General features: G+C 40.0%; 1 protein-coding gene across 2 annotated transcripts in view; it reads right to left on the reverse strand.

Annotated features, from left to right (window-relative positions):
• tdp2b (tyrosyl-DNA phosphodiesterase 2b) overlaps positions 1-24,782 on the reverse strand; it is a 42,196-nt gene that overhangs the window by 12,370 nt on the left and 5,044 nt on the right. For both annotated transcript variants that reach the window (XM_060849987.1, XM_060849988.1), the window contains exons 2-4: positions 24,365-24,462; positions 22,102-22,263; positions 14,976-15,067 (exon numbers count right to left, since the gene is read on the reverse strand). In XM_060849987.1, the coding sequence (XP_060705970.1) occupies positions 14,976-15,067; positions 22,102-22,263; positions 24,365-24,462 (352 nt within the window). The remainder of the gene's footprint in view (positions 1-14,975; positions 15,068-22,101; positions 22,264-24,364; positions 24,463-24,782) is intronic.

Here is a 24,782-nt window from a genome sequence, read left to right on the forward strand (position 1 = left end):
TAAAACAAAAGGAAACACCCTCTCTATATCCATCCTGTCAAGACATCTCAGTTCCTTAGATGTTTAACTCAAATTGCCTCTTATGCAATTTGATACAAGATTAGGTTGTCCACCTCTCCCCAAGGCAAGCTGTCCATTCCAACAGTTAGTTGGATGAACTGCTTAAAATGCATTTTTCATCCCTTCCTGCACAAGATCACTATTATACATAATACTGCAAATGTAGTCTCACTAGTGCCCTGTGAAAATGAAACGTAACCTCTGTACTTTTATGATCAATTTCTCTTGCAATAAGAAACGCTAGTGCACTATTAATTATTTGCTTTGCCTGCTTACTAATCTGTCTCAATAAATGAACTAAGAGACACAGGTTCCTGTCCACCTTATAACTTCATAACTCACCACTTAGGAATAGGCTGTTTTTTCATTCTCCCTGCCAACAGTTAATACATATTACAGTACTAACATGTAATGTTCTACACCTTTTGACACAACAAAACGATAGGATGCTAAAGCTTGTTATCAGCAAATGCAACACCACTACAGACTACTGCAGTGGAGTTATAACGTCACAGTACTCTCATGCTAATCAATACATAGATTGAGAGATCATACAGTAAACAAGACAATGACCGTTTATCCTCTAATCATTCTGGGGAATGTATGAATGCCAAGTGCATTTTGAAAGCTGAGGTGTTTCAAATGATTTTGTGTATCCTTACGGCATAAATAACAGGACATAACTAGAGGCAATAAAGGCAGTTGCCATATGAAAATTGATCAAATGATAATTTCAGAACAGAGAAACAGCAAGTGGAAAAGTATAATTGCTGTAGTTATCAAGAATAGATTTGCAGATCATCATATGCTCCGAACACATTAGTTCAGCAAGCAATGGGAAAGTAAGAAATGTTGCTGTTAGCTCCTCAAGACTTTTCTGTTAGAGTATGACTAATCAATAAGTCAGGTGAGGAGAAGCGGGAACTCAGATAAAGTTGACAAGGTTGTTAAGCTACAAATGAATGTTTTGCACTGAAACAAAAATTAAAATGTGACATCACAGGAAAACAGGTACGTAATTACTACACAAGTATTTATTTCACTTCTTTCTAAACTAGGTCATGGGTTTTAACCAGGAAACACAGAATATGTTGAAATATTAAATTAAAAATTTAATAAATTAAACAAAGTTATTAATTAGATTAAAAACTGCAAAAGCAACTGGCTGATGAAACATGAAAATCTAATTAACTAAAGGACATTAATGACAGCCATACCAGTAAGCAAAGATATGACCAATGGAGTATAATGTGGGTGAGTATGAAATTGCCCAGTTTGACAGGATGAATAAAAGGCATATTATCTAAATGGCGAGACACTGTAGAGCTCTGTGTATACAGAAGGACTAGATGGCCTTAGACATGAATCACAAAAGGTTAGAATGCAGGTTGAGGAAGTGTTATCATTTATCACAAGGGGAACTGAATATAAAAGCAGAGAGGTCATGTTTCTGAAATGCAGGGCAGTGACATAGAACCATAAAAGGTATAGGAGCAGAATTAGGCCACTTGGCCTGTTGAGTCAGTGCCATCATTCAATCTTGACTAATATGTTTCTTAAGCCCATTCTGCTGCTTTCACACCTGACTAAATCAAACCTATCTCTGTCTTAAAGACACTCAATGACTTGGCTTCCACAGCCTTCTGTGACAATAAGTCCCTCAAATTCACCACCCTCTGAGTGATGACATTCTCCCTCATCTCCCTTCACTCAGCTCTTAGATTCTCATACAAGTTGAAACATCCTCTTCACACTTACCATACTCAGGTCTCTCAGTATTCTGTCATTTTCAATCAGATCCCCTTTAATCCACACAAACTCCATCATTCACAGACCCAGAGACCTCAATCTCTCCTCAAATGACAAGCCCTTCATTCCTTGGATGATTATTGCAAATCTCTTCTGGATCCCCTTTAATGTCAGCATATCCTTCCTTAGATATGGGGCCCAAAACTGCTCACAATATTCTAAGCGTAGTCTGATGAGAACCTTACATAGTTTCAGCAGGATATCTCTACTCTTGTATTTTAGCCCTCTTGAAATAACAGCTAACATTGCATTTGCCTTCCTAACTGCAACTGAACCTGCATGTTAACTTTAGGAGAAACCTGAAGGATCCACAAGTCCCTTCAATTTTCAAAGTTTTTCCCCATTTAGAAAATAGCCTGTGTTTCTATTCTTCCTACCAAAATACATAACCTCACACTCTCCCACATGGTATTCCGTCTGCCACTTGACCCACTCTTCTAGCCTGACTAAGTCCTTCTGCAGCCTCCTTGCTTCCTCAATACTACCTGTTCCTCCACCCACCTTTGTGTCACCTGTAAACTTAGCAACAGTGCCTTCAGGTCCTTTATACATTAGTGAGTTGCATAAATGCGCATAGTTGTGGTCCCAACACTAACTCCAGCAGAACTCCATTAGTCACTGGCTGCCATCCTGAAAATGATCCATTTATGCCCACTCTCTGCCTTTTACCAGTCAGGCAATCCTCTATCCATGCCAGTATCTTGCCCCTAACACCATGGGCTCATATAATTTAGCAACCTCCTGTGCTTCACCTTATCAATGGTCTTCTGGAAATCCAAATAGATCATGTCCATTGAATCTCCTTTTTCTAATTTGCTTGTTACTTCCTCAGAGAATTTGAACAGATTTGTCAGGAATGACCTCCGCCTGATAAAGCTATGCCAACTCAGCCCAATTTTACCATGCACTTCCAAGTACTCCACAGTCTGATCCATAAAAATGGTCTCTAAAATCTAACCAAGTACCAAGGCCAGGCTAGCTGGCCTATATCTTCCTGTATTTTGCCTCCTTCCCTTCCGAAATAGGGATGTTACATTAGCCATGTTCCCATCCTCCATGATCTTCCCAGACTCCAGTAATTCATGGAAGACCACCAATGCCTCCACAAATTCTTTAGCTATCTCCTTGAGAATTCTGGGGTGTAGTCCATCCAGTCTGGGTGATTATTCACCTTCAGACTTTTCAGCTTCCCCAGTACCACCTTCTTCATGATGGCCACTACACTCACTTCTGTCCCAACTCTCAAAATTTTGGTATGCTGGTGTCTTGCACCTTGAAGACTGATGCAAAGTACCCTTTCAATTCCTTCACCATTTCTTTGCTTCTCATTGACTGCTGGAAAAGTAGTAATGTCCACTCTGGTCTCTCTCATATCTTTTAAATATCTAAAAGACTCTTGCAAACTTCTTCATGTTACTAGCTAGCTAACCCTCATAGACCACCTTCTCCCCTGTTATTTTTTTTTTAAAAGTAATGCTCTGCTGATTTTTAAAGGCATTCAAATCCTTTGGCTTCCCACGAATCTTCATTGTGTTTTTTCTTTTGCTTTTATGCTGTCGCTGACTTATTTTGTCAGCCATAGTTGTCTTGTCCTCCCCTGAATATGCTGCTTCTTCCTGGAGATTAATTTCTCCTGTACCCACAGAAACTCCTGCCATTGCCACTCCACCATCTTCCCTGCTCATCTCCCTTTCCAATCAACTCTGGCTATCTCCTCCCTCATGTCATTATAGTTACCTTTACTCAATTACAATACCATTACTTCAGACTCCAGTTTCTCCCTCTTAATCTGCAGGGTGAATTCTATCATATTATGGTCACTGTCCCCTAGGGGTTTCTTCATCTCAAGCTCCCTAATCAAGCCTGTCTGATTACACATCACCAAATCTAGTGTTCCCTTGTGGGCTCTATCACAAGCTAATCCAAAAAACCCACCTCTTTGACATTCCACAAATTCCTTTTCTCAGGATCTGTCACCAACCTGATTTTCCCAGTCCAACTGCATATTGAAGACCCCTATGGTTAATTTAATAATGCCTTTCTTGCATGTCTATCTCATTTGTTTTCTTCCCCATGACCTAACTACTGCTAGGAAGCCTATACATAACTCCTATCAGAGGACTTTTTCCCCCTATGCGGTTCCTCAACTCTACCCATACTGATTCTACATTTTCTGACTCTAGATCACTTTTTGCTACCGATTTGATTTCATTTCTTACTATAAAAAGGCAACCCACCTCTCTGCCCATCTGCTGGTCCTTTCAAAAGAACAATTTAGGTCCCAACCATTTGCAGCTACGTCTTTGTGATATCACAATGTCATATTCCTCAATTTCAATCTGTGCTACAAGCTTGCATCGTATACTGCATGCATTTAAGTACAACACCGTCAGAATGCCTTAACTGCCCCCCCTTCTCATAGTTGTCCCCTTATCCGCTGTGCCTGAAGTTAGATTCCTGACCCTTTCCATACTCTGTCCTATTACTTATTCTGGAAACTTTGTATAACCTCTTAAGCTCCCCTCTAACTTTTTTCATAACTTTCCACACAATTGAACCCACTATTTAGTATAAAGCCGTAGCCACAGCTCTAGTTATGCAAGTTGCTAGGGGTCTGGAACCAGCATGGTTCAGGTGGGGCCCATCCTATCAGGATAGCTCTCTCCTTCCCCAGCACTGGTGCCAATTTCTCATGCATTTAAACCCATTTCTCTCACACCACTCTTTCAGCCATGCACTAACCTCTTTAATCCTATTGACCCCATATCAATTAGTTTGAAACTCAGATTATTTCCTTTCTGGTTCTGTATTTTAATTTAGTTCCTAACTGCTCATATTTCCTCTCTCTACTTATATTGATAGATCCAGTTGTTGTGGTCCATGTAGGTACTTTCTCCTCCCACTTTGATCCAGCAACATAAAGGAACAGTGATATATTTTTCCAGTCAGAATAGTGAGTTGTTTGGACAGCAACTTACAGGAGGTGGTGTACCCATGCATTTACTGCCCTCGTCCATCTAGATGCAAGTGGCTGTGAATTTTGATGGTCCTGTCTAAGCAATCTTAAATTTCTGCATTGCGTCTTGTAGGTCGTAGACACTGCTGCTACTGAGCACTGATGGTGAAGGGAGTGAGTGTTTGTCGATGTTGTGCCAATCAGATTGTGCTGGATAATGTCAAGCTTCTCTAATATTGTTGGAGCTGCACTCATCCAGACAAATGGAAGAATATTCCATCACACCATTGACTTGTGTCTTGCAGGTACTGTTTGTGCTTTGAGTGTCACGTTGGGAGTTACTCACTGCAAGATTCCTAGCCTCTGATCCAGCTGCTCTGTAGCCACAGTACTAATATGATTAGTCCAGTTTAGTTTCTGGTCAATGGTACTAGAGGATGCTGATAGTGGGGGATTCAGTGATGGTAACATATTTGAATGTCATGAGGGGGGTGGATAGGTTCTCACTTGGGGTAATCATTGCTTGACACTGGTGTTGCACTAATATTACTTGCCACTTACCCACATCTGGCTGCATTTGGGCATGGACTGCTTCAGTACCTGAGGAATGGCACTTAACATTGCTGACAACAGCACAAAAAAAGTCCTCACTTCTCACCTTAGGATAAAGGGAAAGTAATTGATTAAGTGACTGAAGATGCTGAGCTAAGGACATTACTCAAGAACTCATCAGTCATCTTGTCTTCATGTCATCTCTGATCTCCAACACCATAATAGCCTTCCTTTGTGTCAAATATGACTTCAACCCCTTGATTCCCACTGAGTCCAATTTTGCCAGAGATCCTGGATGCCACACTCCAAATGCAGCCTTAATCTAAATTGTAGTCACTTTCAACTCATCTAGAGAACTCAGTTCTTTGGTCCATATATGGACTAAGACTGTAATGAGAAAAAGAATCAAACTGAACTCAGCCAAACCCAAACTGAGCATCAGTGGGCATGTTACTGGTAAGTAACTATTGCTTCATAGCATTGTTGACGACACTTCCCATCACTTTATTCATGGAGTGGTAATTGGTTGAGATGGATTTGTCCTGCTTTTTGCATATAGGACATTTCCACATTGTTGGTCAGATGCTAGTGTTATAGCTGTAAGGGAACAGTTTTTATGTGAATGCAGCAAGTTCCAGAGCACAAGTCTTCTGCAAAGTTGTCAGGTCCAATAGCCTTTTGCAATATCCAGTGTTCTCAATCCTTTCTTGATGTCACATGGAGCAAATCAAAAGTAGCTGGAGACTGGCATTTCCTCATTACCCACTGAATTTGGATGTCAGCTTTTTGTGATTTGTGGACGAGAGCTTCCAAGTACCTCTGTTTTGTAGCTTTCTGCAATCTTTTTTCATTCAAATATTATTCAGCCCCTCTATTCTTCCTGCCAAACTGCAATAACCACACATCTCCTGACATTATCTGCCAAGGTTTTGCCCACTCGATTAACTGGTATATATTCCTCTGCAGAACCCCTACGTCAACCCCACCACTTAATTTCCAATCTCTCTTTACCATCTGCAAACTTGACATTCCTCATTCAAATTAATATGTATTTCAAATAACTGTGGTCCTAGCACACCACTACTTACAGGTTTTCAGCCTGAAAATGGCCCCCTTATCCCAAATTTCTATTAGTTAAAGAACCTTCTATCCATGTTAATATGTTACCTCCAAAATTCTGGGTTCTACATGATATCCTATTCAATGTCTGGCGAATTTCCATTTTATTATATTCACTGCTTCCATTTTAATTAGCCTGCTTGTTACCTCCTCAAAAAAATTCTATTTGTCAGACATGATCTCATCTTCATAAAACCATGCCGTGTCTGATTATGATGTGCCTTCCAAATACTCTATTATATCTTTTATAGTATTCTTAACATTTTGAATGCATTCTTGAACATCCTAATCTGTGTCTTTGTAACTCCTCAGGGTTAATGATGGTCAGTGTAGTATTTAAAGTTTTGTACTCTCGGGGCAGATTCCTACAAGAGGGGAGGCACATGAACCTTATAAGCAAATATTCTTCCAACCTTTTGGGTCAAGACAGAATCTTCAGACATAGCTGTAGCAGTTTAGGACTCAACACTTCAATTTGTTGTCAGCCTTGGCTCAGGGGCAGAATTCTAGCCTGAGACAAAAGATCACGAGTTAAAAGTCACACTCCAGAATCCAGAGCACAATTTAACCTGGATTATGATGCAGTACAGAGGGCAACTTTCTAATGCCAAATACTAAGCCAAATTTCTTCTCAGTTGAGTAAACAGCACAGTAATATTTAGCACTAAGAAGTGTAAGCAGCTCTTGTCTCCGTACCAACATTTCCCTTCAACCAATACCTGAAACAAATGATTGGATCATTTATTTCATCATAGTCTGTAGGACCTTGCTGTGCTGTTGCTTTTCTATGCTGGAATAGTGATTACACTTAAATTGTGACTTACAGATGTTCTATGTTTATTAAGGGTGGATGTCCTATAAATGCAAGGTTATTTTACTTAAACTTAGAGATCCAACTGGTGGACCACCTGTGATAATACTCTGGTCAATATCTTCTGGAAGACTAACAGCTCAGCCACATGTTCAATGGTGCATTAAACTGAGCTGAGAAATGCAATAGACCCAAGAAATCTTCTATTCCAGACACTGGATAAAGTCAAAAATGTAATTTCTGCAAACTAGAGACCCAAGAGACTAACTGGATAAATTTAGCATTTACAGGCAACCCTAGGTCTGTTTGCAATTACTGATCCTACAATTTAGAGTTAACTTCTTTCCTCTCATGAGTAATTGTTTGGACTCAAGATTACAGCACTGGGATACAACAACATAATGGCATGACACTAAGAAGCCACAAAAATTAGTGATATTTATTATATCCAAAGATTTAGATGAGGGAAGTCAGTGTAATGTATTCAACATGCTGGAGATACAAAGCGGAAAGGAAAAGGAACTGATGTTCTTTCTCACCCCAGTGAGATGTCAGCGACTGAATGTTGGTAAATGTGGAGAAGTTTAACCCATCACATGTGAAGCAATCATGCTCAGATGAATGTTGATCATGAACTTTTTTTTTTATAAAAAGCTTAGTTGCCTCCAAATAGTGTTATAAAAGCGAGCTTTGTTCATGATAAGAGTGTAAAAGTCTTTCAGAATTTACTTCTGTAATGACGGACATCAGTAAGGGGTTCGACAAGGGAGACTGGTTAGCAAGGTTAGATCTCATGGAATACAAGGAGATCTAGCCATTGGGTACAGAACTGCCTCGAAGGAAGAAGACAGAGTGATGGAGGATGGCTGTTTCTCAGACTGGAGGCTTGTGACCAGTGGAGTGCCACAAGGTTTGGTGTTGGGTCCATTATTTTTCGACATTTATAAGTGATTTGGGAGTGAGCATAAGAGGTATAGTTAGTAAGTTTGGAGATGACACCAAAAATTGGAGGTGCAGTGAACAGCTAGGAAGGTGACCTCAGATTACAACAGGGTCTTGATCAGAAGGGTCAATAGGCTGAGGAGTGGCAAATGGAGTTTAAAAATGCGAGGTGCTGCAATTTGGGAAAGCAAACCTTAGCAGGACTGATACACTTAACGGTAAGGTCCTGGGGAGTGTTGCCGAACACAGAGACCTTGGAGTGCAGGTTCATAGCTCCTTGAAAGTGGAGTTGCAGGTAACTAAGTTAATAAAGGTCGCATTTGGTATGCTTTCCTTTATTGGTCAGAGTATTGACTACAGAAGTCGGGAGGTCATGTTGCAGCTGTACAGGACATTGGTTAGGTCACTGTTGGAATATTGTGTACAATTCTGAAGGATGTTGTGAAACTTGAAAGGGTTTAGAAAAGATTTACAAGCATTGAAGAATTTGAGCTATAGGGAGAGGTTGAATAGGCTGGGCTGTTTTCCCTGGAGCGTCTGAGGCTAAGGGGTGACCTTATAGAGGATTTTAAAATCATGAGGGGCATGGGTAGGGTAAATAGACAAAGTCTTTTCCCTGGGATGGGGGGAGTGCAGACCTGGAGGGCATAGGTTTAGGGTGAGAAGGGAAGGATATAACAGAGGCCTAAGGGGCAACTTTTTGATACAGAGGGTGGTATATGTATGGAATGAGCTGTCAAGGATGTGGTAGAAGCTGGTATAATTGCAACATTTAAAAGGCATCTAGATGGATATATGAATAGGAAGGGTTTGGAGGGATATGGGCTGAGTGCAGGCAAGTGGGGCTAAATTAGGTTGGGATATCTTGTCGGTGTGGATGAATTGGACATCTTTAAATTCTAAGTTATCATAGAGCTGTGAAGTCATAAAGATAAATTATAAAGATTACTCTCATTTCACTTCACATCATAATAGCAAGAACATGCAGCAATATAATTGAAATTTCTTTAAAAAGGGACAACACCTTGTAATTTCTCAACTGTCTTGTTATTGAAGAACTGTATAACTAAATATCGCTTCTTTCCCTTTCAAAGTATAACAATGATTTGGAGAGATACTCCACCTAGTGACAGATGCCACGTTAAAGTTCTCCTTGCCATTTGCCAGTTGTTAAAATTATGAGGGTTACAAGATTGTTATGTTTTGGGACTTTTATTTTACCTTTTATCAACGGGATGAAGGGACCGATCCCAAAATCTGGCCCACAGCAAGCTTTTGTTTATTGGAGATAAAGGGCCAAAATTGTTCTACTGGAAAGATGTTGTGTTGACACTTGAAAACAATGACAATGCGCTATCCATGACTCAGTCTCAAAAAGCGCCAGAAAAGTGGGGAGATGGCTGATTGTAAACAGGCGCTTTAATCTGTCTGATTACTTCAAAGATAAAAGAGTTCGGCTTTTTCTCGCATTTCTGCTACTTTTGTTATTGCCTGTGGACTTCGGAGCATGGCAGCTACTTCCAGAACCTGAAGTCAATACTGCAAATGATGCAGACACACCAATCATCATGAACCTTTGGAGCAGCTGCATAGCTATGCTGTCTAGACATCAATTGGTTTTGAAGTATTTTATCAGCAATTTTACCAGGATACAGGATCCATATGGTTCATACTGCCATTGTGATGGGCTTTGAGAATGAGAAAGGTGTAGAGGAACACATTTTAATAGTGGGTTACAGGTTTACCTAAAATATCACTATCACAGACAGGTGAGTTAGTCTATCACGGTGTCAGACAGAGAGAAAAAAATATATACAGAGCAGCTCGAGGCCCAGAGTTTTTATGGTTCACCATGCAGGAGGAAACTCACATTCAGATTGAAAAGATCCAACTTATGAGGAGTTAATCAAAGCTGAAGAGTCACCTAACCTGTAGCAACGACAGGATCTCTGGTAATGTTCTCACCATAAAAAGGCCGTTTCTGGGATTAGTAAATACCAGGCTGAGAAAAGAAAAGTAAGTCTTTGAGAGGCAAGAATTATTTTGAATTGATTCTGGGATAACTGTATGTTTATTTAGAGGACAAGTAAACTAATTTTCCCCCAATGGTACTAAACTTTTTTTTAAAAAGGCAAGATTGAGATTTTCTCAGGGGCTCCATTTTGATTTAAGGGCATATTTTTCATCCTCACTAATTCATTTATTAGGTAATGTGGTCACATTAATAATACCTTCTGTATTTGTGACAAACGAGAACAGAAATTGCTGGAGAAACTCATCCTGTCAGGCAGCATCTGTGATGTGGACTTGAAACATTGACTCTTTTTCTCTTAACAGATGCTGCTGGACACACTGAATTTCTCCACCAATTTTTGGTTTTGTTTCAGGTCTCCAGTATTTGCGGTTCATTGTTTTATCATTCTGTGTTTATTTTGTTAGATATGGTAATTGGACTCTCTCAGGGCAGAATTGGAAGAATTAATCAAAAACCACAACAAATATGGCATTGAGGGTGCATTAGAGGTTTGGATTAGGAATTGGCTGGTTGGAAGGAGACAGAGGGTAGTAGTTGATGGAATAGGTTCATCTCGGAGTGCAGTTACTAACGGTGTTCCACAAGGATCTGTTTTGGGACCATTGCTGTTTGTCATCTTTATAAATGATCTAGAGGAGGGGCTTGAAAGCTGGGTGAGCAAGTTTGTGGATGACACGAAAGTTGGTGGAGTTGTGGACAGCGAAGGAGGATGTGGCAGGTTACAGCGGGATATAGATAAGTTGCAGAGCTGGACAGAAAGGTGGCAAATGGAGTTCAACGTAGCTAAGTGTGAAGTCATTCACTTTGGTAGGAGTAACAAGAAGATGGATTACTGGGCTAATGGTAGGCTACTTGGTAGTGTGGATGAGCAGAGAGATCTTGGTGTCCATGTACACAGATCTCTGAAAGTTGCCACCCAGGTAAATAGTGCTGTGAAGAAAGCATATGGTGTACTGGGCTTTATTGGTAGAGGAATTGAGTTCCAGAGTCCTGAGGCCATGTTGCAGTTGTATAAGACTCTGGTGCGGCCTCATCTGGAGTATTGTATGCAGTTTTGGTCGCCATACTATAGGAAGGATGTGGAGGCATTGGAACGAGTGCAGAGGAGGTTTACCAGGATGTTGCCTGGCATGGTAGGAAGATCGTATGAGGAAAGGCTGAGGCACTTGGGGCTGTTCTCATTGGAGAAAAGGAGGTTTAGGGGAGATTTGATAGAGGTTTACAAGATGATTAGGGGTTTAGATAGGGTAGACACTGAGAACCTTTTCTGTTAATGGAGTCAGCTGTTACTAGGGGACACAGCTTTAAATTAAGAGGTGGTAGGTATAGGACAGATGTTAGGGGTAGATTCTTTACTCAGCGGGTTGTGAGTTCATGGAATGCCCTGCCAGTAGCAGTGGTGAACTCTCCCTCTTTATGGTCATTTAAGCGGGCATTGGATAAGCATATGGAGGTTATTGGGCTAGTGTCGGTTAGGTAGACTTTGGTCGGCGCAACATCGAGGGCCGAAGGGCCTGTACTGCGCTGTATTTTTCTATGTTCTATGTTCTATATCATCCATGCTTCATTGAACTTAAAGCCACAAAACACAAGAAACCCATTAATTTCCTAGATATCACTACAATCAGTTCTGTTCTCATGCAATCCCGGTCTTATAAGAAAACTGCATAATAGCAGCACCATTTAAACTGATGGGACCAGAATCACATTATAACTAATATACACTTTAAAAACAGCGTCCCCAATTTGTTAACCATGTTATAACGAATTCGTGTTAAAAAAAAGTGTTATAGCAGAACAACCTGTATCAAAATTGGTACAAATTGACAAGCATAAATTAACAAAAAATTCTTTCAAAATACATTCAAAACACAATCACTTTAAACACACTTTCCACAAACTTGTACGGTCATAGGTAGTGGGTTTTCATCTCAATTGCACAAAGCTGGAATATCTTAACTGTGTAATTAATATCCATATTATGGAATCTCAGATTTGCAGACACTGTTTTCCTGTATTGTAGCTTCTGACCTTAGCCTTCCTTCAGCTGGAGGTCACATTAATTTGCAAAGAATTCATGATCCAAGTAATTTCAAATTTTCCTCACTCAGTTGATTCTTCCATTGTTGACATAAAATAGTTTGCTGCATTGACAGCTTTCTATCTCTTCTGCTTTTGCAGACTCTTTATTGAATCCCCCCTCCATTGAAGCATCCTTCTTCCCAACCCACAATCTCCACATTTGAGTCTCCCTTCATCTTACAACTCACTTGGAGCCTTTTTCTTCCCTTCACCTCTCTTGTATCCATCTCCTGTCATATGGCAAATGCCTACTTCCCACTTCAAATTCAGCAGTCAGAACTCCCAGCCTCAGTAAAAGGCTCCACTTTCACAGCTCAGTAAACACTGCCCTGGCAAAAAGTTCTCCACACCTCAGCAGACTGCCACTTTTCCCCAGTTATGGTAAACCAGACCTAGTCATAGCTCCAACTCTCAACAAAAGCCCAACCTATGGCGACTTTCTCACTTCCAACATTTTACTTTTTAACTACCAGCTCCTCCAATCTGATTGCTGTCCAATCATATACTTGTTCTCTCCCATGAGCAGCAAGCATGAAAGAGAACCAGTCTATGACTGGAGAAGATCCTCACAAATTCTTTCAATTCTATTTATGGATGACCTTTTTCCACTGGTCTTCAGTGACTGAATTTTCCCAGATATTTGAGAGCTTTCAGAATTCACCCATTGCCCTGAATACTTTGTGCGTCAGATCTAGAAATAAGAAAAAGTATTCTGTTCTGCAAAATAAAGGAAAAGCAATCTAATTTTTTGAAGAATGTTCATAATTTGCCTGGTGCAAACATGGTTAATTCTCAAATGTGCATCAGGAGAGTTGACTTAGTTGTGCAAATTTGCACTTCATTTGTGGGACACTTATTAGATTAAACTATCTCAAAATTAAATTTGGAGGCTGTTTCTACATCTCAACACGTTTACATCTAGTGGTCACTCTGGTCAGCTGACCATCCACAGGACTATGGAAATTTCATCTATCAAAAACATCTCCTGCTGCTGCCCAGGGCATTAAAAAAAAATTCTCTGTCTAATCCAAACTAAAATTGGTAAATGAGAGTCCAATGAATAAAACACATTTAACAAATATAAAATCTACAAGAATATTCATAGAACTGAAAACATGCCAATGAAACTGGCAAGTTGTTACTGAGGCAGAGTGATTTGTACTCTCTCTTAATGACATTTATCAAAATGCTTCATTTGCTGACACCAAGGAGCATGTGTGTTAACAGCAGTAACTCAAATATTTACAAGTATCAACTAATGACATTATTTGAATGAAACAGTATAGTGAGTCACAAATTTCAAAAACTGACTTACTATTGTGTGCATGCTTACATGCACTCAGCAATAATCAGCGATGGGTTAGTTACGAAAAGCATTAATGTGATTTTAAAGCAGTATACTATTTTACAGTGATTATACAAATAAAGCATAAAACAAAGTATAACTTGTCTTTTAATGTTTATCTTAATTTAGCAATCATCTGTTATTGTGTATACAGGTCGTTCTGTTATAAAATGCATTTCTTTAATGTGAATTCGCTGTAACACAATTGATGAATTGGGGACGCAGTTTCTAAAGTGAGAAACTTTTAAAACGTGCGTTGGCTGTAATGCGATTACAACACCAACATTTTTAAGCACTGTTTCTAAAGCGCGACTTTTCGATAATGCAGGGTTGCACAAGATCGCAACCATCGTATTATAGAAGAACTCCCTGTACACACTGTGCATTCATATCAGTGGTTGGTGTCCTCAAACAAGCATTCTAAAACGGGAGGAATGAAAAGCAGAAATTAGTTGTACTTCAGTGCTTCCTGAAGACCTTTCATTCCCAAAAACAACAAATGCTAGAGATCATAGGTCAGACAGCATCAGAGAGACAGCAAACTAATGTTTTGAGACTCAAAATGTTAGCTTGCTCTCTCTCCATGGATGCTGGCTGACCCGCTGTGATCTGTGGCATATGTTGTTTTCAGTACAGATTCCACCATCTCCAGTAATTTGTTCTGACAGACCTTTCATTCCCACCTGGTTAATGCATTTATCACTGAACAACAATTATTGTTTATATCATCGAATTGTTCCAATACAACAGAAGATTATTTGGCCCACTGTGTCAGCACCAACTTTCAATTAATCATTTCACATAACGCCATTCTCTGCCTTCTCCCTAAAATCCTGCACATTGTTGTCTGAAAAAGAACAATCTTTCAAATGCTTCAATTGAACCTGCCTCCAACACACCCAATAGCAACCATAACATAGTAAAACACCCCAAGGTGCTTAATAGGAGCATTATCATCAAGTTAAGATGATTAGAACAAATGACTCAGAGCTAGGTCAAAAAATATAGGTTTTAAGGATACAAAGAGATTGGAAGGAGGAATGTCAAAGCTTAAGGTTAAGTAGTTGAACCCATGACCACCAACTGTACGCTCGTTTTGCAATTTTAAATTCTTCATTATAATAGCAATTATAGTTCAGAGTAAAATCTAAGGAAACCACTGATTAATTAAAAACTTCAAAAATTAAAACCACAATTGATTTTCTCCTCAGTCACAGAAATGATATTCAAGTCTGAAAGATTTAGATCATAGTTCATTCCATACCTGGAATAATTGTGTAGCTGACTGCTCGCTTCTTTAAGTAAAGGTAATACGGTTCAATAACTTCCTGCAGAAACACTATATCAGGGCTATATCTTTAGAGAAAAGAGAGAGAGAGTCTGGTTAGGCATTCTTCAAAATCTAATAACTGTTAGATATTTAAATACAAACTTATGAAGACAACAGCACTTCAAAAGTAGGAAGAGAACTAAGGTAGTGAGCACATAGGAAGTGAGTCAAACAGAGAAATAAACCCGCACTGCTATTTGACCCAGCAGTAAAATGCACAGCTAACTGCCTCTGCTGTTTGATTTCAAGTATCTTTAGACATCAGAGTTTGGGGACCCACTGTAGTGAGGAGAGAGATCTGTCTAAGACTGGTACAGGTGGGAAAAGGGGCAAATCAAATAGTGAGGAACTAGGCAGACAGCAAGGTAGGACCAACAAATTAAACTGCATTTATTTCAATGCAAGAGGTCTAATAGGTAAGGCAGATGAACTGAGGACATGGTTGGGAACATGGGACTGGGATATCACAGCAAGTACAGAGATGTGGCTCAGGGATGGACAGAACAGGCAGTTAATGTTCCAGTGTATAGGTGCAGTAGGAAGTATAGTAAGGGAGTTGAGAGAGGAGGGGGAGTTGCATTTTTGATTCGGGATAACATTACAAATGTACTTAGAGAGAAAATTCCTGTGATTACATCCAGGGAAGTTATTTGGGTGGAACTGAGAAATAAGAAAGGGACGATCACCCAATTGGGGTTGTACTGTAGATACCCCGACATTCAGCAGTAAATTGAGAAACAAATTTGAAAGTAGATCTCAGTTATCTCTAAAAGTAATAGGGTGGTTATGGTAGAGGATTTTAACTTTCCAAACATAGACTGGGACTGCCATAACTATAAGGGCTTGAATGGAGAGGAATTTGTTAATGTGTCTCAGAAAATGTGGATACACCTACTACAGAACGTGCAAAACTTGACATATTCTTGGGAAACCAGGCAGAGCAGGTGGCTGAGGTGTCAGCGAGGGAGCATTTTGGGGCCAGTGTCCATAATTCTATTCGTATTAAATAGTGATAGAAAAGGATAGACCCAATCTAAAAGTTAAAGGTTAAATTTAAGCAAAGTTAATTTTCAAAGTATTACACAAAAACTTTGAAACGTTGATTGGGGACAGATGTTCGCAGATAAAGGGACAGCTGTAAGTGGGAAGACTTCAAAAAAAATGAGACAATGAGAATCCAGAGACTAGTTCCTGTTACAGGTGAAGGGCAAGGCTGGTAGAGGTAGGAAATGCTAAATAACTTGACAAATGAGGTTTTGGTCAAGAATAAGGAGGAAGCATACGTCAGACATAGACAGCAGAGATCAAATGAATCTCTAGAAATGTGTAAAGGCAGTTGGAGTATACTTAGGAGAGAAATCATGAGGGCAAAAAGGGTACATGACATAGCTTGGGCAAATAAGGTTAAGGATCTTATAAGTACATTAAGGACAAAAGGGTAACTAACGAGAGGATAGAGCCTTAAAGATCTGCAATGCCTCCTATGTGCAGAACTGAAGGAGACAGGGAAGATGCTAAATGAGAATTCTGCATCAATGTTTACTATGAAGAATGATAAGGAGGATATAGAAAAGGGGAAATAAATAGCAACATCTTGAAAAATATCTATTATTACAGAGAAGGTGCTGAATGTCGTAAAAAGCATAAAAGGTGAATAAATCTCTGGGACCTGATCAGGTGTACCCTAGAATTCTATGGGAAGCTGGGGAAGTGATTGCTGGGCACCTTGCTGAGACATTTGTATCATCAATAGCCACAGGTGAGGTGCCGAAAAACTGGAGATTGGCTAATGTGGTGCCATTATGGAAAGGTGGTGGTAAGGAAAGGCCAAGGAACTGCAGACCAATAAGCCTGAAATTGGTGGTGGGCAAGTTGTTGGAGGGAATCCAGAGGGATGGGATTTACATGTATTTCTGGATTAGTGGTGCTGGAAAAGCACAGCAGTTCAGGCAGCATCCGAGAAGCAGTAAAGTCGATGTTTCTGGCAAAAGCCATTCATCAGGAATACAGGTAGAGTGCCTGAGGGTGGAGAGATAAATGAGAGGAGGGTGGGAGTGGGGAGAAAGTAGCATAGAGTACAATAGGTGAGTGGAGGAGGGGATGAAGATGATAGGTCAGGGAGGAGGGTGGAGTGGATAGGTGGAAAAGAGGATAGGCAAGTAGGACAAGTTTTGGGGACAGTGCTGAGCTGGAAGTTTGGAACTGGGGTGAGGTGGGGCAAGGGGAAATGAGGAAACTGTTGAAGTCCACATTGATGCCCTGGGGTTGAAGTGTTGCGAGGCGGAAGATGAGGCATTCTTCCTCCAGGCGTTGGGTGGTGAGGGAGTGGCAGTGGAGGAGGCCTAGGACCTCCATGTCCTCGGAAGAGTGGGAGGGGGAGTTGAAATGTTGGCCCACAGGGTGGTGTGATTGATTGGTGCTGATGTCCCAGAGATGTTCCCTAAAGCGCTCTGCTAGGAGGCACCCAGTCTCCCCAGTGTAGAGGAGACCGCTTCAGGAGCAACAGATACAATAAGTGATATTGGTGGATGTGCAGGTAAAACTTTGATGGATGTGGAAGGCTCCTTTAGGGTTTGGATGGAGGTGACGGAGGTGGTGTAGGCGCAGGTTTTGCAATTCCTGCGGTGGCAGGGGAAGGTGGGTTGTATGGGGGCGTGGACCTGACCAGGTAGTCACGGAGGGAATGGTCTTTGCGGAAGATGGAAAGGGGTGGGGAGGGAAATATATCCCTGGTGGTCGGGTCCGTTTGGAGGTGGCAGAAATGTCGGCGGATGATTTGGTTTATGCGAAGGTTGGTAGGGTGGAAGGTGAGCACCAGAGGCATTCTGTCCTTGTTATGGTTGAAGGGGTGGGGTCTAAGGGCGGAGGTGTGGGATGTGGATACTATGCGTTGGAGGGCATCTTGAACCACGTGGGAAGGGAAATTGCGGTCTCTAAAGAAGGAGGCCATCTTGTGTGCTCTATGATGCAACTGGTCCTCCTGGCAGAGGCGGAGGAATTGGGAATATGGGATGACATTTTTGCAGGAGGTAGGGTGGAAAGAGGTGTAATCCAGGTAGCTGTAGGAGTCTGTGGGTTTGTAAAAAAATGCCAGTGTTCAAGTCGGTCGTCATTAATGGAGATGGAGGTGTCCAGGAAGGGGAGGGAGGTGTCCGAGATAGTCCAGATAAATTTAAGGTCAGGGTGGAATGTGTTGATGAAGTTAATGAATTGCTTAACCTCCTCATGGGAGCAAGAGGTGACGCCAATGCAATCATCGACCCCAACCCTCCAACCGTAACAAGGACAGAATGCCCCTGGTGCTCACCTTCCACACTACCAACCTTATCATAAACCAAATCATCCGCCGACATTTCCGCCACCTCCAAACGGACCCAACCACCAGGGATATATTCCACCAATCCGCTCTGCCCTCCTCCCTGGCCCATCACCTTTATCCCCTCCCCGACTAACCTATTGTACTCTATGCTACTTTCTTCCCACCCCCACCCTCCTCTCACTTTTCTCTCCACGCTTCAGGCACTCTGCCTGTATTCCTGATGAAGGCCTTTTACCCGAAACATCGATTTTACTGCTCTTCGGATACTGCCTGAACTGCTGTGCTTTTCCAGCACCACTAATCCAAAATCTGGTTTCCAGCATCTGCAGTCATTGGTTTTACATGTATTTGGAAAGGCAAGATCTTATTAGGACAGTCAACACGGAAGTAGTGGCAAATAGTGTCTCACAAACTTGCTTGAGTTTTTTGAAGTAGTAACAAAGATGATTGATGAGGGCAAAGCAGTGGACACAATCTATATGGACTTCAATAAGGCATTCGACAAGGTTCTTCATGGTAGACTGGTGAGCAAGGTTACATCACACAGATTAGAGGGCAAACTAGCTATTTGGAAACAGAATTGGCTCAAAAGGTATCAGCTAGAGAGTGGTGGTGCAGGGCTGTTTTTCAGACTGGAGGCCTGTGACTACTAGTGAGCCACTCAAGGATCAGTGCTATATCAAATGCTTTTCGCTATTTATAAAAATGATTTGAATGTTAACGTAGGAGATATGGTTTGTAAGTTTGTAGATGATACCAAAATTGGAGGTGTAGTGGACAGCAACGAAAGTGACCTCAAAGTACAGTGGTATCTTGTTCAGATAGGCCATTGGGCAGAGCAGTGGTAGATGGAATTTAATTTAGATAAATGAGACATGCTGCATTTTGGAAGGACAAATCAGGGCAAGACTTATACACTTAATGGTAAGGTCTTAGGGAGTGTTGCTGAACAAATAGACCTTGCTGTGCAAGCTCAGAGTTCCTTGAAAGTGGAGCCGCAGGTAGATAGGATAATGAAGAAGGCGTTTAGTATGCTTTCCTTTATTGGTCAGAGTACTGAGTGTAGGAGTTCAGAGATTATGTTGTGGCTGCACAGGACATTGATTAGGTTACTTTTGGAATACTTTGTGCAATTCTGGTTTCCCTCCTATAGGAAGGATATTGTGAAACTTGAACAGGCTCAGAAAAGATTTACAAGGATGTTGCCAGGATTGGAGAGTTGAAGCTATGGGGAAGGCTGAATAGGCTGGGTGGTTTTCCCTGGAGTGTTGAAAGCGGAGGTGTGACCTTATAGAGGTTCTTAAAATCATGAGGGGTATGGATAGGGTAAATAGCCAAGGTCTTTTCCCTGGGTTGGGAAGAGTCCAGAACTAGAGGACATAGGTTTAAGGGGAGAGGAAAAGATTTAAAAGGGACCTAAGGAACACCATTTTCACACAGAGGGGGGGTGAGTGGCTGGAATGAACTGCTAGAGGAAGCAATGGAAGCTGGTAAAGTTATAACATTTGGCGTCTGGATGGGTATGTGAATAGGAACAGTTTAGAGGGAAATGAGCCAAATGCTGGCAAATAGGACTAGATTTATTTCGGATATATGGTCAGCATATAATGATCGAACTGATCAACATAATGATCAGATGATTAAATAGAGTGGACAGTGAGAGCCTTTTTTCTCAGGTGGTGATGGTTAACACGAAGGAATATAATTTAAAATTATGGGGTGATATTTATCTACAGATGTCAGAGGTAGGTTCTTTACTCAGTAGAAAGGGCTTGCCAACTTTAAGGGCATTTAAATGGTCATTGGATAAACATATAGATGACAATGGAATAGTGCAGGTGAGATGGGCTTCAGATTGGTTTCACAGGTCAGCGTGACATTGAGGGCCGAAGGGACTGTACTGCATTGTAACGTTCTATGAATTGAGAATTTTTTAAAAAACGAAACCACTATATATGCAGTGATAAAGTAGCAGTGCACATGAACACAGATGAAAGGTTTGCTACAAAACCTTGAACAGTCATCTATTGAGAGACGAATTTATCCACAGGTTGGGTTGAGCAGCACAGCTTGGCACAAAAGGTAGTAAATTGGGCGTACTGGGACAGTTTTCCCAAACAATGTATTCTTGATCCAATAATGAAATAAATCTTAGAAAATGCTGGAAATCTAGCAGGTTCAGCAAAATCTATGAAGAAAAAGTAGAGTTAACATTAAGTTTGTTAGGACTCTTTTTCTGAACTCAGAGGGCAATGGAAAGGGAGAGACAGTTATGAAAACTTGAAATGGACAGGGAGGAAAAAGGTAGAGGAAAGTGGATCAGGAATTGGAATTAAAATAACTTGAATTCCAAAGAGATAAAAGAACTTAGATAACATGAGTTGGCCATCGAATATCTAGAAGCAAAGGCAAAAAGGAGGTAATTGCTCAGAGCATTATTCCGATTCCAATGAGGGACCTAATGTGACTAAATATCACCATCCTTAGTGCCTAAATTTAGTAAGGGTAGTTTTAATATTTTACTTTATTTGAGAAGATAGATGGATTGACAAATAAGCCAACACGTGTTTGAACTTTAATGATAGCGTTTTGACAAGTACTAATATGACTTTCACATACCAGTTTGTCAGAAATACAAATAGCAGAATATGAAACTACCAAAGCTGAGGTATTCAAAGCTTATAAGCTTGTGCCTGAAATTTGTCAAATGACATTTAGGACTACAAAACAAAAAGTGCGATCAGAACAGTTGCAGAATTTACAAGGGAGAGAGAAAGGCTGTGGGTTCAGTGGTTTAGATAACTAAAACTAGAGATTTCTTTTCAGAACGTAAGGGAAATTAAGAACTTGCACAAATTCATAAACAGCATTCCTGCAATTTCAAACAAAAGATGATGAGCATCAAGTATTACGGATTAGAGAAGCAACAGTTCTGTCATCTACCTATGACATCTCAGACAGACAGTTATAGGTGGGGAAACTTGAGACATAAGAAATGTATCCTACTAGCCAGCTACAGCCCTTCACTTTTCTCCGCAAGTTATCACCTTGACAAAAATCACCTGTTGAAAGGAAAAGGACGATGTAAAACCTCCTTCCCAAGCACTAAAGGGGTAAAAGGAGAAAGTGAGGACTGCAGATGCTGGAGATCAGAGTTGAAAAAGTGTAGTGCTGGAAAAGCACAGCAATTCAGGCAGCAGACGAACAGGAGAATCGACATTTCAGGAAGCTCTTCCTGATTAAGGGCTTATGCCCGGACCGTCAATTCTCCTGCTCCTCGGATGCTGTCTGACCTGCTGTGCTTTTTCAACACTAATAGGGCAAAATCTCAACTAGTGAATAAAACACTGAGAACTGTATCTACTGCTTTGTTTCATTACCAAAGAATTGGAATGATTCAGAAGAAAGCCAAAAGGAAACAGCTCAACATCTGTGATGGGAATTAAAGTCAGAACTGTTTCTGGCATTCTTTTTCTTCCTATTCACAGTATTATTGTCTTGTCTCATCTGAGTGTTTCTAAATGTATGAATTTTAAGGGGTAGAGTTCACATCATAGATTTCAAATCGGCAATTCTTTTCCTGTTAGTTTAAAAAGTTTCATTGCAATTAGTAGATTTTTTTTCTTTTGCATGGAAATAAAATCTTACAGAAACTGTGTTGAAAGCATACAAAATGGACACTTTTATAAAGTTCTTTGACCATCTAACTGCTTTGTTTATACTGATGTAACATGTACTCACAGCGCTAGGCACGCACAAACTCCCCGTACTCTTTCCTGCAAGTTTTCCAGATCAAGTCCATCTATGTTCCACGTTAACAATGAGATCCGACTTTCATCTACTTGTGGCTCTGCAGTACTTCCCTTGCTGGTTTGCTCATCGTCAGTGTTTGTCAAATCAATGCTATATTAAAAAAAGTGAATAGTCAAAGCAGGATCATCTGTAACTACATAACTGTCTTAACTGTTCTGGACTAGTCACATTAGTATTGCCAAAAGCATTTAAAAAAACTTGTGCATGATCAAATACGGTCACAATGGCAAAACAAAAACACACAATGTATTTAATTAACATCTTCAATATTGTCAAATGTCTCAAGGTGCTTTTCAGGAATGTGATGAAACAGATCTATACCAACTAGCAGGGATATTGTGTTATCTGTTCTAACAAAGTTTGGTCAGAGATACATTTTAATTATTTTTCATGAAACTGTTTGGACATGCTATGTCTTGAAGCTGGTTCTTCTGGTCCAGAGGTAGGGACACCACCACTATGACAAAACACCCAAAGTTACTTTTAAAAGAAGCATCTTAAAAGATGATGAGTAAACAGGTAGAGAGATTTCACCTTAATATTCTGTGCTGCTATTGCTGCTACATAGCAATAACAGGATATTGACAATTAAGTATCATAGAAGAGCAATAAATTAACAGGGACTTCTCAAATAGGCAAGTGAGGGTGGCCTAGTAATAATGCGGCTAACCATTATCTCAGAGGCTCAAACTAATACCCTGGGAACACAAGTTCAAATACTACAACGGAAACTGGTGGAATTTAAATTGAATTTAATAATTATAGCTATGAAATGTTGACAACAAAAACTATCGTCCATTTTCTTAAAAACCCATTCAGAGGATATCTACCATCCTTGCCCAACCTGGATTCCCAGTAATGTAGCCGGCTCTTAACTACCCCCAAAACAGCATAGCATGCATTTCTGTTCATGAGCAATTAAGGTTGAGGAATAAATACTCATCTTGCCAGATACACAGACACACCTGGGCAGAATAAGAAATGCAGATTTCCAAAAACTTTCAATTTCTGCTTTTTTCTTTTTTTCATTTGGATGTTTACTTTTCTATACTCACTTGTACAAGCAAAAAATAAAATCACTTTTGCAGTGATTTAATTAACATTAATTACAAAACAGAGGATAATGTAACCCTAAAAGTAGAAACGCCAAAGGTTATTTTATAGGTTTATAATGAAACACAGAAAATTGCAGATTACATAGGATGTCATTGAAAATATCATTAACATCCTGCAAGCAGGCTAATAATGCATATGCGGCAAAATAAGTTACACTCAAAGACATGAGGGATTGCAACTTGCATGTCATCCTCATGTAATCAATTTATGGCATTCAAATTTCAATCAAACAAAGAGCAAAAGTGACAACGTTAGCCCTGGTATCATCTTCTTTCCCTAATGTTGCTATTTACTTAAGTCTTGGTTCCTTTTCACACTACCTACTCCAGCTTTCATGGCTTCTACGTCTTTGACTACTCAGACAAGATGCAATTCCTTGATGTCTTCACAAATACCTCTACAACCTCTAGTACTGCATCTAAGTTAGTACATGAGACACTTCAGTGAATTTTTTTTTAGGTAATGAAATTATCCTGTAAATTTCTATAACTTTGCTGTCTTCAATAAAAGGCACTCAATAGTTTTAGGATTAAACTATTAAGTAAATTAATTTACTATAAAGGTTGGTAACAGTGCTTTCATACAAATACAAATGACACTTTGCAACACAACCAAAAGTAAAATAAAAGTTTGCAATCTGAATACACTACTGCTGGCAGTGTTTGCGTTAAATCACAGGTGATTTCTTCCCTTTTATTCCAGTCAATAGTGCTCATCAATATTGCTCGAAAAATTCAAACTGGTCTTTTTCAATCGCAAAGAACTCTAATACTGAAAATACACTCAAGAGCTAAATGACTTCCTTGATTTCTGCAGAAACCAAGCATATTTGAAAATTGGCTGCTGCAACAACTGAACTCACAGTTTCAGCTTGAAAGTAACCTGTCCTCCCACTCAACCTTGCATACTCTTAATTCAAGCCCTTTTTAAAAGAAACAGCTATTAGCTTACAAAAGTTTCTTACTGTCACAAATTATTTATAAATTTCAGAATAATTTCAGGCATGTGCAAAGGGATGTTTTCCAAAATGTGTCTGCATGTATATAAAGTTGCAATAAATGGTGTCTATACATACCATCCTTGGAAATCAGTATTTTCAATCAAATGTGAAGTAGACTCCATTGTAGAGGAAGATGGCTGAACAGCTGTTTCAAAATAGGAGTTGACAGCTCTCTGTAAATAATCAGAATATAAAAATCAAACAATCTTTGGTCACATATTTTTAAAAAGTTAAACCTTGATGCTATTTAACTCTGATAATTGGAGAGTCGGGAATCATACTTTTAGGAGTAACAATTTGTTTTACATTAGCTGATCTGTTTTTGTTTCCTTCCCCATCCTCAACAATTATGCAATACCAGTGAATTGTTTAATAAAATATAACCTTTGCCATTATGACATCGATTGTTGGCAGGAAATTTAAGCAGCAATGCACCCAGACAGAATTAGATTTGGTATAGTTAACTGGAGTTGAGCTCAGAACTTAGAGTCAT

This window comes from Hemiscyllium ocellatum, chromosome 34 (genome assembly GCF_020745735.1).
Source record: "Hemiscyllium ocellatum isolate sHemOce1 chromosome 34, sHemOce1.pat.X.cur, whole genome shotgun sequence".
Taxonomy (NCBI): domain Eukaryota; kingdom Metazoa; phylum Chordata; class Chondrichthyes; order Orectolobiformes; family Hemiscylliidae; genus Hemiscyllium; species Hemiscyllium ocellatum.